At 42.0% G+C, this 13,444-nt stretch overlaps 1 protein-coding gene across 1 annotated transcript; it reads right to left on the minus strand.

Moving 5' to 3' along the window:
* Nucleotides 1-696: 696 nt before the first annotated feature.
* Nucleotides 697-12,939, minus strand: LOC115370403 (von Willebrand factor A domain-containing protein 5A-like). The gene is made up of 21 exons (XM_030067417.1): nt 12,893-12,939; nt 12,586-12,633; nt 12,260-12,462; nt 11,900-12,122; nt 10,535-10,701; nt 10,315-10,429; nt 9,929-10,104; nt 9,736-9,824; nt 9,508-9,652; nt 9,164-9,243; nt 8,952-9,066; nt 8,677-8,835; nt 8,319-8,422; nt 7,079-7,287; nt 6,907-6,960; nt 5,915-5,968; nt 4,722-4,751; nt 3,837-3,911; nt 3,191-3,360; nt 1,214-1,337; nt 697-1,086 (listed from the first exon to the last, which is right to left on the minus strand). Exons 2-21 carry the CDS (start codon nt 12,626-12,628, stop codon nt 1,007-1,009), a joined length of 2,415 nt encoding a protein of 804 aa, XP_029923277.1. The 5' UTR covers nt 12,629-12,633; nt 12,893-12,939; the 3' UTR covers nt 697-1,006.
* Between the last annotated feature and the right edge of the window lie 505 nt (nt 12,940-13,444).

Consider the following 13,444-nt stretch of genomic DNA (forward strand, 5'->3'; position numbering starts at 1 on the left):
GCTTGCGCCCGGCCGGCTCGCCTGATGCCGGTCGGTGGCTTTTTTATTCAAACAAGATTTTGTCCATATAAAAAATAGCCTATTTTTCCAAAAAAGGGTCTTGAAAAAGAGGGGTCATCTTAAAAATCAGGGTCGTCTTTTATGCGGGTCAATATGGTAGTCTTTTTTTTTTTTTTTTTCCCAAGTAGATTGCGCCCTGGGCGGTTGCAAACATTGCCCATAGCAAAAACCGTCCCTGCACATCACAGTCTGTAACAAGCGCAGGTTGGTCATGGATCGAGCTAAGAACAACTCCCTTCTTTGAATATTTCTACAGATCTTTTACAAACTGCTGCGAAGCACACTTGTTGTTTTACATAATTTCCTTGATTTGAGGTGAACTGTGTTTAGATATCACTGTGGATGCCTCCCTTCTTTGACTATTTCCCTTGTGCTGTTTTTATATCCTGTTTTGTTTTGTGTTCTATCATGTGAAATTGTTGTTTATGTCAAACTAACTGTGCTGCCATCTTGACCAAGACTCCCTGGAAGAGGAGGTTGTGTATCACAGTGGGACCTTCCTGGCCAAATAAAGCAGAGATACGATTTTTAAAAAGTCATGTGGCACAACCACAGAACATGCAAACAGGAATGAAGACTAATTTACTCATCTGAATGCTTTTTTTCAAGCTTTATTTCTATTTTCACAATTAAAAACACTTTCAGGACTAACCAAATATGATTTAAGGCACAAGTACAGCTCTTTATGCTTTGTGTCATGACAAAGGCAATCAAATGGCAGTCCACTGACTGTAGTGCAAAGAGAATAATGAAGTCTTTTTTTTTTTTTCACAATACAGTGCAAAGCAGTTTGTCGCAGTGTAGATATGTGGCCACTTGTTGGATTCAATTGCTGCTGTGGAAAAATGCTCTGTTAATGAAGTAAATGTTGCAGGCTGGAATAGATGCACTTGTGTGTGCAAACCCCTTGTTAGCAGACTGAAGGAGAAGCCACAGGCGTAAAGTCTCACAGCCCCAGGGCATCTTTGTGCACCTTGACACCCAACAGTGCATTTCCAGCATCCACACACTCTGCCACACAGGGAGCTGAAAAAAAGACACAAACCATCACCAGAGGACACACACTGTATCTGTAAGAAGACTGAATGCTGGAAAACAACAGATTTTAATCAGCACTTAACAGCAGTAGCTCAGCATTAATTATCCTCACTACCTTTCTGAGCATGGAGCCATGACACAGCCTTCATAGCGAGAAGCTCCCACTCCTCCTGAGCCTCCATCTTGAAGCCATGGAGCCAGATCAGAGCCAGAATGGTGGCCCACACTTCCTGGGTCACCTAATTTCCTCAAATTCAGAAAAAGAGACAGAGAGGCGGACAGGTACAGGAACAGTTAAGAAATTTGGATGCATTCATTTACAGAACATGCATTTTCAGAGAAGCTTTGAATGAAGTTGATATCAGCAGCTACGTTTACATGGATCCTAATACTCCACTAATGATCAGAACAGTAGCCCAATCAGAATAACAATGCCTCATATAACTATTTCAATCAGAAGAGACTGGCCCACTAAAAAAAAATTCAGTCAGGTTGAGACGGCTGGTGGAAACCTATCAGTCGGGTTGAAGAAATATTGTTCATGTAACTGCACCTAGTGGGGTTGAATTGGAAGGCACAGGGGGAGCTCACTATCAGGACAACACAGAAATTTAGAGAGCTCAAACCAGGTAACAACAAAAGGCTGGCTGTAAATTGTATGGCGGAAAGAGACCCACAATGACAACTCTCACACTGCAAGGAGCAAGGTCCCAAGTGGCACTGTAGACTTTTTAGCCATAAACAGACCAAACCTGGCCACGTGTTCACTACCAGAAACTGTGGAATGAATGAGGAACTCCTCTTTTCTATTTCTGTTGGTGCCTTGTTTTGTCTATTTTGTTCTATATGTTGCACTTTTACATGAAGCACTTTGTTGAGTCTGTTTTTAGATACAGTTGTCCCTCGCTATAACACGGTTCACCTTTCGCGGCCTCGCAGTTTCATGGATTCCCCGTACCCAAGACCACAGCCATCACAAGAATGAATCATTACAGGCCGACTGTCCTGACGCCAGTAATCTTGAAATGCTTTGAGAGACTGGCAATGGCACACATCAAAAGCTGCACCCCCCCACCTATGACCAACTCCAGTTTGCCTACAGGGCCAAAAGATCCATGAACGATGCCATTGCACTTGCACTTCACACAGCTCTCACCCACCTGGAGAACCCAAACACCTACTTCAGGATGCTTTTTGTTGACTTCAGCTTGGAATTCAATTCCATCAGCCCATTTAAACCAGTCAACAAACTGCAAGGCCTGGGGATACACCCCTCTCCCTGTCTCTGGATCATGGACTTTTTGACACATAGACCCCAGCACGTTAGACTGGGTCATCACACCTCCTCCACTGTCACCCTCAGCACTGTTGTCCCCCAAGGCTGTGTCCTCAGTCCAATCCTATACTCTCTGTTTACCAGAGACTGCACCTCCACCCACAGCTCCAAGGAGGTCGAGTGGGTCACTAGATTTAAACTCAATGTTGTCCACATCTGATAACCTTACCTAGAGCCTAAATATCACAAGCCTGATCAAAAAAGCCCAGAAGCGTCTGTTATTCCTGAGGACACTGAAAAGAAAGAGACTCCCAAGGAGGTGCTCATCCAGTTCTACCACTGCACCATGGAAAGCATCCTCACTTATGGCTGAATAATCTGATATTCCATCTGTAGGGCTGCTGAAAGGAGAAGCCTGCAGAGGGAAGTTAAAACAGCCCACTGGATAGTCGGCTTCGCACTTGCACACCTGAGCGACATCACAACACAGCCGTCTCCACAAGCGGGCCTCCTGCACCCTCAGACACACATCACACCTTGCATACTACCTTCTTAGCAGACTGAGAACAATAAGAGAGGCAGAGGCAAATAAGAGGCAGACTGAAAGCAGTAAGAGCAAGAACAAAGAGAGTCCACAGTGCTTTTTTCAAGCGCTGTGGACATTCTCCTGAACTCTTATGATGTTTTAGGTTTTTTAATTGAAGCTATAGCAGTAGATTGTACCAAACTAAGATTCATTGTATTTCATTATACAATGACAATAATCTATTGATCTGTCTATCTATCTACTTTAATCATTTTTAATCAGGGACCCACCGATGGAGGCTTGGGCTTCTCCAGCTCCTCGCTGGTCTTTCCCAGCGCAGCAGCCAGAGCCGGCTCCAGCAGCCAGGAGCCAGAGGCCGTCTGGAGAGAGATCAGCTGCAGCAGGGGCTCTCTGGGTGGCTGCTGGGGCTCACAGGATAAAGTGTGTTCAGACTCATCGTCTGAGGAGAAAATCAAACAACAGTTACAGAAAGTAGCATCTATGTGTAATAACATTATTATGGTATGTCTCTGTAGTTTGAACTGTTTCCATTTCTACACATTTAGTACTGGTACATAAAGACATTGTGTATTACTTCAAAGGCCTTAGCATATTCACTTCACTATATAGAGGAAGTGTCTGACCATGGTCTAAATGGGATGAGATGAACACACCTTTCAAGGTCTGCTTGAGATAAAATTGAGATAACAAATAACTTTTAACTGCTTGCTTGGTAAATATACAAACTACATTTAACCGTTAGATGCATCTGAGATTGGAATACACACTTTTCCATGAGTGGGTAAAAAAATGACTCGTATTAGATTCAATGTATTTTTCAGTGATTTAAGTGGATTTTTTTCTTCCTTTTTGCTACTGTTTACTGTTTGCACTGTTTACATTGTAATTGTTACTAAGTCGTGTGTGTCTAATTACCCAAAGAGTAATCAGCTGAGTCAATGCACCTTCCAGAGGTTTTGCCTCCAATTCGGTTAAACAGAGAGCTGAAACCTGCAGGGAGATGAAAGATCACTAAGCAAGACAAGTAATTTCTGAGCTGATCATGTCTTATTTTAAGTGTAATGAGATATTTTGACTAGAAATAAGACATTTTTACTTGAAATAAGACAAATAATCTTGGTAAGATTTTGACTTTTTGCAGTGCAGGGGCTCAATGTGTCGTTTGTATGTCATTGGTATTTCTGTTGTTTTATTTGTTGTGGGAAAATGCTTATTTATTTGTTTATTTCAGTACTTTCATTTCAGTAGTTTATTTTCCTTTTCTTTTTGGAAATGGAGTTCCACTAATCAGGGCCCTGACTCTAACAGCTCACCCTGTAGTTGGCACAGCAGCATCTGTCGCCCCTTTTTCTGTTTTAGGCCATGGGCCATTTGGAGTAACTAACTTGTAGAGACATCTACAGCAAGTAAAAAGACTCCATTTAGTAGAGTATGAAGATGAAGATGAGGATGAAGGTACAGTGGCACAGACTTCTCCAAAATGACATGAACCCCCACATGAATGTTATAGTTGCTTGTTTCACATTGATAAAAACAATCTTCAGGCAGTAGAAATGGTGAATATATCACATCAAAAATATACAAAATAATATTTTAATTTAATGAAGGTAATAATACCAGTAAAGCTGAGTCTGGTTGTCTGAGTACTGTTAGATTAAGGGCTGATTCTTATCAGTATCTGTCCTCCACAGCTGAATGTGGGATATATGACAGCCTTCTCTTACGGCTGATTATATTTCTATAGCCAGCTGAAGTTTATGCAGTGTAATACAAAAACAAAATCGTGGAACAGATATCTACCTTTCTTCTTCTTCCTCTTGGCATTTCTATCTGAAATGAGTGAAAGAGGGATAAGGAAATGGCATCAGAATTTTTCATAATACAAAAATAGAGCCCTTAACCCTTTACCATCCCAGACCTTTCTTACACCAGTTTATTGAGGCGGCAGGGGATCCTCAGGGGAAAAAAAAGGTAAACAGTAGATGCCACTTAGAAGTGATATACTTTATCTGAAAGCTGGGAACGTGAAGATTGATCTGAGATGCAGCTCAGCACTCTGTGTCAAGTTATTCTAGTCATAAATCTGTAATAAACATTGAGTTGTTGTTAGGTGCCTATTTATTTTTTATGTATTCAAAGTGTATAAGGGGTAGAGCATTATGATGGGATAAGGTCATTCCCATCATCAATTATGTGTCCTCAGTTGTTGCAGCAATTTCTGTGTTCATACCATTTCTTTTACAGATGTGGTGCAAAATGTATCCATTTTTGACTACTCAAGAATGAACAGAAATGGTCAAAAAGTCCTCCAAACCATACCACATTGAGACACTAAGACCTTGAGGAACACCATAGCAAAATTCATGCTGTGATTTGTCATCAAAACCTTTTGACATTTGGAGATTTCTGTAAGAATTGGTGATTGGATGGCGAGCATTCTGTCCTGCAGTTTGCTCAAAATCTCCCCCTTATTGTCAATATACCTGAAAACCACATATCCTCTGAATGCCCCCGGTCTCCAGTTTGTGACTGTAAAGTTTCATGAAGCTGTGATTATCCTAGAGGTCACAATAGGTCATTTTTTACAGTAATATCAAGAGTCAAAAAAACATCTCACTACAATGAAATGTCTATGGGGGTTAACATCAGCACACATTAATAAAATTACGCTCACTGAATTGATCAATTTCATCATTTTTCACCATATTTTGGTGTATGAAATACAAATTTATTTTTTTGAAAAACCATCCATTTGATGAGGGGACTCATCGTCTATGCTCCCCTGTATCAATCTGTCTGTATCAACTTCATAATGTTTGTCCTCATTCTATGTATACTAATGTTCAGATTTGTTGGCAGCCTGATGAGTTCATACTACAACTATTATACAATTCATACCAATTGGAGAGTATTGCTTTTATTCAGTATGACTGTTCAGATATAGATGGAGATAGATGTGAGTATGTTCAAAACCCTTTCAACTTGTTACTTACCTGGCATCGGCATAGCACAGTTAGCAACAGAGCGTGGCGCCGGCATAGCACGGGCTTGACAACCAATCATTGAGATAAAAAGAAAGTGAGACATTACATGAAGACATTAGAAGGGATTTAATACAAAATACGCAAAACAACTTCGATGAACTAATAGATAATCCTCTGACATACTCTTTGTCCCTTTGCCACGTACTGGGTGTTGTTTTAGATGCCACAAAGAAGTAATGAACATCATCTGAAAGCTGGGAATGTGAAGCTTGATCTAAGATGCATCTCAGCACTCTGAGTCAAGTTATTCTCGTCATAAATCTGTAATAAACATTGAGTTGTTGTTTGGTGCCTATTTATTTTCTTTATGTATTTAAAATGTATAAGGGGTAGAACATTATGATAGGATAAGATAAGGTCATTCCCATCATCAATTATATGTCCTCAGTTGTTGTGGCAATTTTTGGGTTGATAACGTTTGTGTTACAGATTTGGTGCAAAATTTAACCATTTTTGACTACTCAAGAATGAACAGAAATGGTCAAAAAGTCCTCCAAACCATACCACATTGAGACACCAAGACCTTGAGGAACACCATAGAAAAGTTCATGCTGTGATTTGTTATCAAAACCTCTTGACATTTGGAGATTTCTGTAAGAATTGGTGATTGGATGGCGAGCATTCTGTTCTGCAGTTTGCTCAGAAACTCCCCTTTATTGTCAATATACCTGGAAAACCACATATCCTCTGAATGAAAATGATATTTTTTTTACAACCATCCATTTATCCCCTGAATCAATCTGTATCAACTTCATGTTTGTGTCCTAATTCGATGTATACTAATGTTCAGATTTGTTGGCAGCCTTGATGAGTTCATACTACAACTATTATACAATTCAAACAATATCTGAGGAGAGCATTGCTTTTGTTCAGTGTGACTGTTCAGATATAGATGAAGATACATGTGAGTATGTTCAAAACCCTTTCAACTTGTTACTTACCTGACATCGACATAGCAGAGCAAACCGACAGACTACAGGCTTGATAATACATCACTGAGATAAAAAGAAAGTGAGACATTACATGAAGCATTAGAAGGGAGTTAATATAAAATATACACAACAGCTTCTATGAACCAATACATAATCTTCTGACAAACTCTTTGCCACTTACTGGGTGTTGGGACATTTCTGCGCACCAGAGGCCCTTGGATAGCTTTCCCATCCCCTTTGTTGACGGCAATAAATGCAGTGAAGGCACTGCTCACTCCTGATTGGACACTGAGCTCAACCACCTTCTCCTTCACTCCTCCACTCGGCTCTCCGTCCTCCGTCTCCAGGGAGCGAATCAGAGTCCGAGCCCCCAGCCTGTGGATTGTCAATCTGCGCAAAGAAGAGACATGTAACCATCCCTTAATACGACATTTATTTGACCCAAGCAACCCAAAATAACCCAAAGGGCTCTAGTTTCATTCTGGCATGAACAGAGAAAAGACCATGACCACAATGAACATGACGTGCTAGAGCAGAAGCATGGCTTTGATTGTTTGGGCTAAATCTGATACTGACGGGACAGGAAACAGGTACATCACAGTGGAGAGTAGGGTGGTATGGACACAAACGTTATCACAAGATATACTTAATAATAATAGTGATGCTTAATTAATTGACAGTATTCTCCTTAGGAAAGAACCTACAGAAACCAAATGGCATTAATTATGGTTTATAATATACAATTCTTTATTATCAGATCGAATAGCTGACAAACATTTAACAGAACCAACATGGCTTTAGGCGTTATATATTCAGTGAGTTTTTTATCCAGTCCTGCTGGGGACTGCTCGCCGACATCATTTGCACCTAATGCTGGCCTGTGATCAGTCAGACTTCAGGTAGCCGAACCATTTCCAAATACATGAAGTGGTACGTCTTTTCTTTGGTGCAATTTCTTTAACTTGGGCGACAGTTTCCCCGGACTCGGTTTCGCTCCTGCAGCCGCTCATTTTTTGCTGAGTAATGTTTGGCTACTGCATACAGTTGGTCATCCTGACTTGTTGTGAGTCGAGGACGGCCCGGAAACATAAATCAGCCACTCACACCACATGTTGGTTTCTCTGCTGTACGATTGGCTGTTCATGTAGTAGGGGGAAACAGAACCGAAAATGAGCATATCGAAAATGGATCTCATAAGTATATAATCGATATCACGTTAAGATTTTATCCTGAAAGTTATCAAGATTATTTTATCGGCCAGCCCTAGCGGGAAGTGCACTAGAGCAGATGAGAGCAGCTGATTTTATTGGTCTTTGTTTCAGTCCACCCAAGAAAACATTGCCATTAACAATAATACAATGAAAATAGAGCCTATAATCTTATCCCACAAACCCTCTACCCAGTGCATTCAACTTGTTTACCCCGTGTCCTCTGTAGGTTTGAGACTGAAGTGGAGCTGGTTCTGAGAGGGATGATCTGCCAGCCTGTACTTCACGGTCACACAGCCGTCTGAGGCACCCGAACTCTGAGACAGAATCAGAGTCTTACTAATCATAACTAGCAATATAATGTCATACACAAATGATGAAAGTACCAGACATGACATGTTCAGTTTGATGGCATCAAAACACTGGAAGCGGATCTCAGAAATCCTTTTGGACTTACACGGTACAAACCACCTCTCTTCCTTTTTACTGTTGTTCACTTCACTTTAGACTCTATAGCGCCAAACCATTTGTGCAAAATAAGTATTCCTCTAGCAGATGGAAGTGCTCCTACCTCTCCAGTGAGCTGGGCATAAAGCAGTGACCTTTGACCCTGGAAAAGGGTTTTGATGGATGAAGAAAGGGGAGTGACAGACACTCCTTTCGGCAGATCCCACGTAACCGAGATGTCCACCACGGCTGGCTGCAGGGCAAATCTCAGAGACTGCATCACCTAGAAAGTAGAAAAGTTTGGGTTAGGGTCTTACTCTAACCTGACCATGTGTAACCAATTCATTCCTCCTAGAGTTACTGAATATACACACACTTTGACTTCTCTATTTGTCTTACTTTGGGCTGCATCCTGTCAGTTCCTGTGATGAACTGGGCGTGACCTCCTCCCTCCTTGGCTACCCCAGTGATGAGAGCAGAGCTGGCACCCTCTCCAATCCCAAAGGAGAAACACCTGACGTAAAACAGATTTGTTTTTAACACACACACAAGCATTAGAACATAATCAGAATATAATCTGTCTCACTGTATATGTATTTTTGTCAATCAACCTGTGAGAAGCTGCATTCTTCTTCACCAGATTTATAACTTCTTTGGTGTTCCCCACCTCTCCGTCAGTAAAGATAAAGAGCTGAGGAGGAAAAACAAAGACAAAAAAGTTCATACATCACCTTGAGTTACACAGCATCAACCCTGAAGGAAACATGCATGACTTCCTCAAAGGCTTCCACAAACTCTGAGAAGCATGTAAGTGTGTTTCCGTCACACAAGTGGATACACAGGAATAACAGCAAGGGTGTGGTAAGCACAAGTTTAAACAAACTGTTTAATATGTGTATGTGTGTGTGTGTGTGTGTGTGTGTGTGTGTGTGTGTGTGTGTGTGTATGAGTTTACTTGTCTGGGCTGACTGGGAATGCATGGCTGGCTGAAGATCTGTTTGAGGGGCTGCAGGATCTCTGTTCCTCCCATGTCGGCCGTCATTTGCTCAACCATCTTCAGAGCATCCTCCATGCTCTTTTGGCTGTACTCCACACTCTTTCTGTCATCAAAAACACACACACAACCATGCACAAGTGAACCAGAAACAGCAATATGCTTTAAAGACAGGCGAGAGTGACTTACGGGAAGATAGAGTCATATTCGGAACCAAAACTGTAGATGTTGAAATAGCAGCCCATTGGCAAGCTCTTCAGCAGGAGCAGCAGAGTGTCCTAGGAGGCAGAAAGAAAACACACTGAACATCGCTGAGAGAGAGAGAGGGAGAACAGGAATGATTCAACCAAGAAAAGAAAAGAAAAGAAAAGTGAGATTCTACCCTGGCGCTGCTGATGCGAGTCTGACCCTGATGGCTGCTGTCCATAGGACAATCCATACTTCCAGATCGATCCAAAAGGAACACAAACTCCCCACATGAAGTCATTTTAGACATCACAGCCTGGGGGAACTCGGGGTACAGGCTCAGCATCACTACTGGGTCACCCATCAGACTGCCTGCAAGGAAAGGGACTCACTACGTCAGTCAGTGATGTACCTGTTTCTAGAGCTTCTCCCTCAGCAGGCGTCCGACAGTAACCACAAATAAAGACTTTTACCTTCTACTGAAGTTTTTTTCTTTTAAATATCATTCAAAATATCAGTTTGAGGAGGAAGGCAAAGCCTCTTCTTCTTTGAAAAGTAAAGACTTTGCTAATCTCCACTCACCAGGCTTGGCAGAGGCCTGTCCTGCCTCCACCACAGCAGCGGGCTGGTGGGCATCTTTGTAATAAATCAGCAGCTCAACATCCCTGTCAAACTTGTGTCCTGCAGCCAGCTGGACCTGCAACACACAAAATATTCACTTCACTATGAACAATATTCGGAATGCCTTGTTCTTCAGTAATGTGGAGTGCATCACACGCAGACACAAGTGTCAGCACATTACCGAGGCCTGGGTTTGCTCTGTGTTGAGGTACTGGAGAGGGTCCAGGGAACAGTTGGACTCCACTTTACACACGGGGCGAGGAGAGGACACCCGGGCAGAGAAGGACAGACTGTAGGGCACAAGAGAAGCTGGCACAGAGGTCACCTGAGCGCTGCCACCTTCACTACCTGTGACAGACATCAGACAAGTGAAGAGTGTCTATATTAATGAGATATTACACACTAAAATCACTTTTTAGTAGATGAAAAATTGAGTTTGGCTGAATTGAAGTTGTGGATAATGCAGACAATGTGGTGATTATGATGTTTTATGCAACTGACTTTTTTTCTTGTCTTTGTGTGTGTAATCAAATTGTGAATTTTTATAGTGATATGTGAAAGTAAAATTCTGAAACTCTTTCACCTGTGAGTTAAAAAGGGTGTTTTTTGATGTTATATGGTTATATATATAGGTGATTTTCAAAACCTTCCACCAATGGGATTCCTTGGGACTTTTTTCCCTCACTCAGGACATACTAAGGATAGAAAATCAGTTGAGTTTGCTTCTCTTGCAATTTGACCTTGGTTGACCCCTAAAATTATTGGACTACTATGGCACTATTCCTCGGGGAGCAATACACGATTCATTGAGACAATGGCATCAAAACAAAAGTTCAGAACTTTCTCAGGGAGACTCCCTCATCCCAGGATTTCAACCCTACAGACTGGTGAAAAGTGAATGGAGGGAGCTTCCCCAGGCTGACAGAGTTCGCACAACAATACCTCGATTCCTGCAACATCAGTCCCTTCAGAGCAGGTGTTTTCAGCTGCTGTCACTGGGCTGTGTTCATGCCCCATCCCTGAGCATGCTGACGTGCTGACATGCTCAACCTCTTCAACAAGAACCAGCAGACTGGAGTTATTTTGTTTAAAGTGGTCAGCCACCACAGTAGCCCGTATGTGAGTCACTCTTGTTATTTATTTTATGAGGCTCTACTTAAAAAGGCATAACTGTGAAGTAACACTCGTACACTGTCTCTCATTAAGTCTTTCTCCGGGCTCTTACCTATCTGTGCTCCACTGATGCCAGCTTTTTAAGTTCCCTGTGAATGTGCCTAAGTTAGTTTCAACCAAACCAGAGTTGACCAAAACACTGTAACCAGCTGCTGTGGAACCGCTAACCCTGTGTGAACCATGTCTGGTTTAACCAACCCTGAGTTCAGAGTTAGGGTTAGAGTTTGTTATGCCTACTTTGTGCTACACCCCTCAGGACTCTACTAAGTGCCTTCTTGTTTTGGAATGAACCTCTTTGTATGGATGTGTGTGTGGTGTGCATGCAGCTGAGACTTGAAGGTTTAAGGTGAAAGGACTGGCTGGTCTTTCCTACCCTGAGGTTGGTAGCGAGGGTTGAGCACAGCAGGCAGACAGAATCTCAGTCCGTCATCAGCCTGCACAGCCAGCTCAGTGACGTACTCCAGCCTGATGGAGGCGCTCTCCTCTGGAGGCAGGCTGCCCACACTCAGAGAGAATATATCTGGGCTCTGCTCACTTTCCTCCAACAGGAAGGCCTGCTGACCGGAGCTCAATGCATCATCATACTCCTCACGAGCCTGGAGAAAAGACACATGATTGATCCATTTCCATTGTGGTAAGTAGTTGGACTGTGGCTTTTTCAAACATGGGTGTGAAACCTGTTTTTCAAACCACAGCATAAAGTCAGTGGAAAGAATGCAAAGTTCATGCTCACCTTTTGTTTTTCTTGCACCTCAGCCACAACCTGCGTCTGTCCTATCTTTGCACTGAAATGACAGACAGCAGCATCTGCAGGCATGGGGAAGACAAACACAGCCTCGAGCGGTTTGTCCTCCTTGTTCTCATAGTGCAGCGTGGAGACCACTGTCGCCACATGGTCCCTCACCTCCACCTCCACCTCGATGCCCTTCAGAGGAACTGACAGAGAAACAGGAGGAAAGAGAAACATGTCCAACACAAAGCCTTACTGAGCCACCTGCACCTGTCTTAATGTGGACAAAACTAGCCCTGAAGGATGAGAACCTCATGACAGTTGTGTACCTGGTTCCTTCTTGTCAGTGAGCAGACCACAGCAGTTCACCATCGTGTCTGTGCAACAGGTACAGAGGAAGTTAGAGATTTATCTGACTTAGTGATTTATTAATGAAATAAAACAAAACTTTGAACATTGCTCAGCAGTAAAGATAAAGTGACTTTCCATTGCTATATATGTATCCATCTATTTATCTATGGAAATAACAATAATAATAATTAAATAATTATAGTCAAAAAACCAAAGAGTAAAATACAGCACTTTTATTTGACTAGCACAGACACACTGTGCGTGGGTGAATCATACGGAAATTACCGTTTTTCTCAGGAATCGGAGGGAACTTCCTGCAGATGAATTAAAACCTTGAAGAAACATGAATTGTTCAACTTGTTTAACTCTTCAGCCGCATTTGATTTAAAAAAAAAAAAATGACTTTACACCGACAGACCGACTTGAAGAACAGATGATGATGTTTTTAACAGTAAAGCCAGCAGAGCTCACAAATAGAATAAGCCCACAGTGTTTGAAACATGAAGTCATTCTGAGTCAGTCTCTAATTTCTGTAATCGCCAGCAACATGAGAGCCTTAGGATGTCGTCATGTTTCTAATGTTTCTATCTTTATTTCTATTCTCTCTTTTTTGGCACAGACACATGTTAACTGGTTGCTGGAAAAGTGGCAAAATGCTGTTTGTCTTCCCTTAAGAGAAAACACGAGGCAATTCCTATCATAATGTTGCAATAACTAATGTCTGTGTTTGTCAACAGTAACTTCACAGTGACTTTTTTTCTTTCATTTTTACTGGATGGTAGCCCTGTCACTATTGTTTTCCAACGATATAGCCCGAACAACTACTATAGGATTACA

Source organism: Myripristis murdjan, chromosome 13 (genome assembly GCF_902150065.1).
Source record: "Myripristis murdjan chromosome 13, fMyrMur1.1, whole genome shotgun sequence".
Taxonomy (NCBI): Eukaryota; Metazoa; Chordata; class Actinopteri; order Holocentriformes; family Holocentridae; genus Myripristis; species Myripristis murdjan.

Coding starts and splice junctions, on each gene's coding strand:
- LOC115370403 (XM_030067417.1), bottom strand. CDS start 12,628: ATGGTGAACTGCTGTGGTCTGCTCACTGACAAGAAGGAACCAG. Junction 9,244..9,507: donor TTCCCAGTCAGCCCAGACAA/GTAAACTCATAC, acceptor TTTCCTCCTCAG/CTCTTTATCTTTACTGACGG. Junction 1,087..1,213: donor ATGGCTCCATGCTCAGAAAG/GTAGTGAGGATA, acceptor TCTTTTTTTCAG/CTCCCTGTGTGGCAGAGTGT.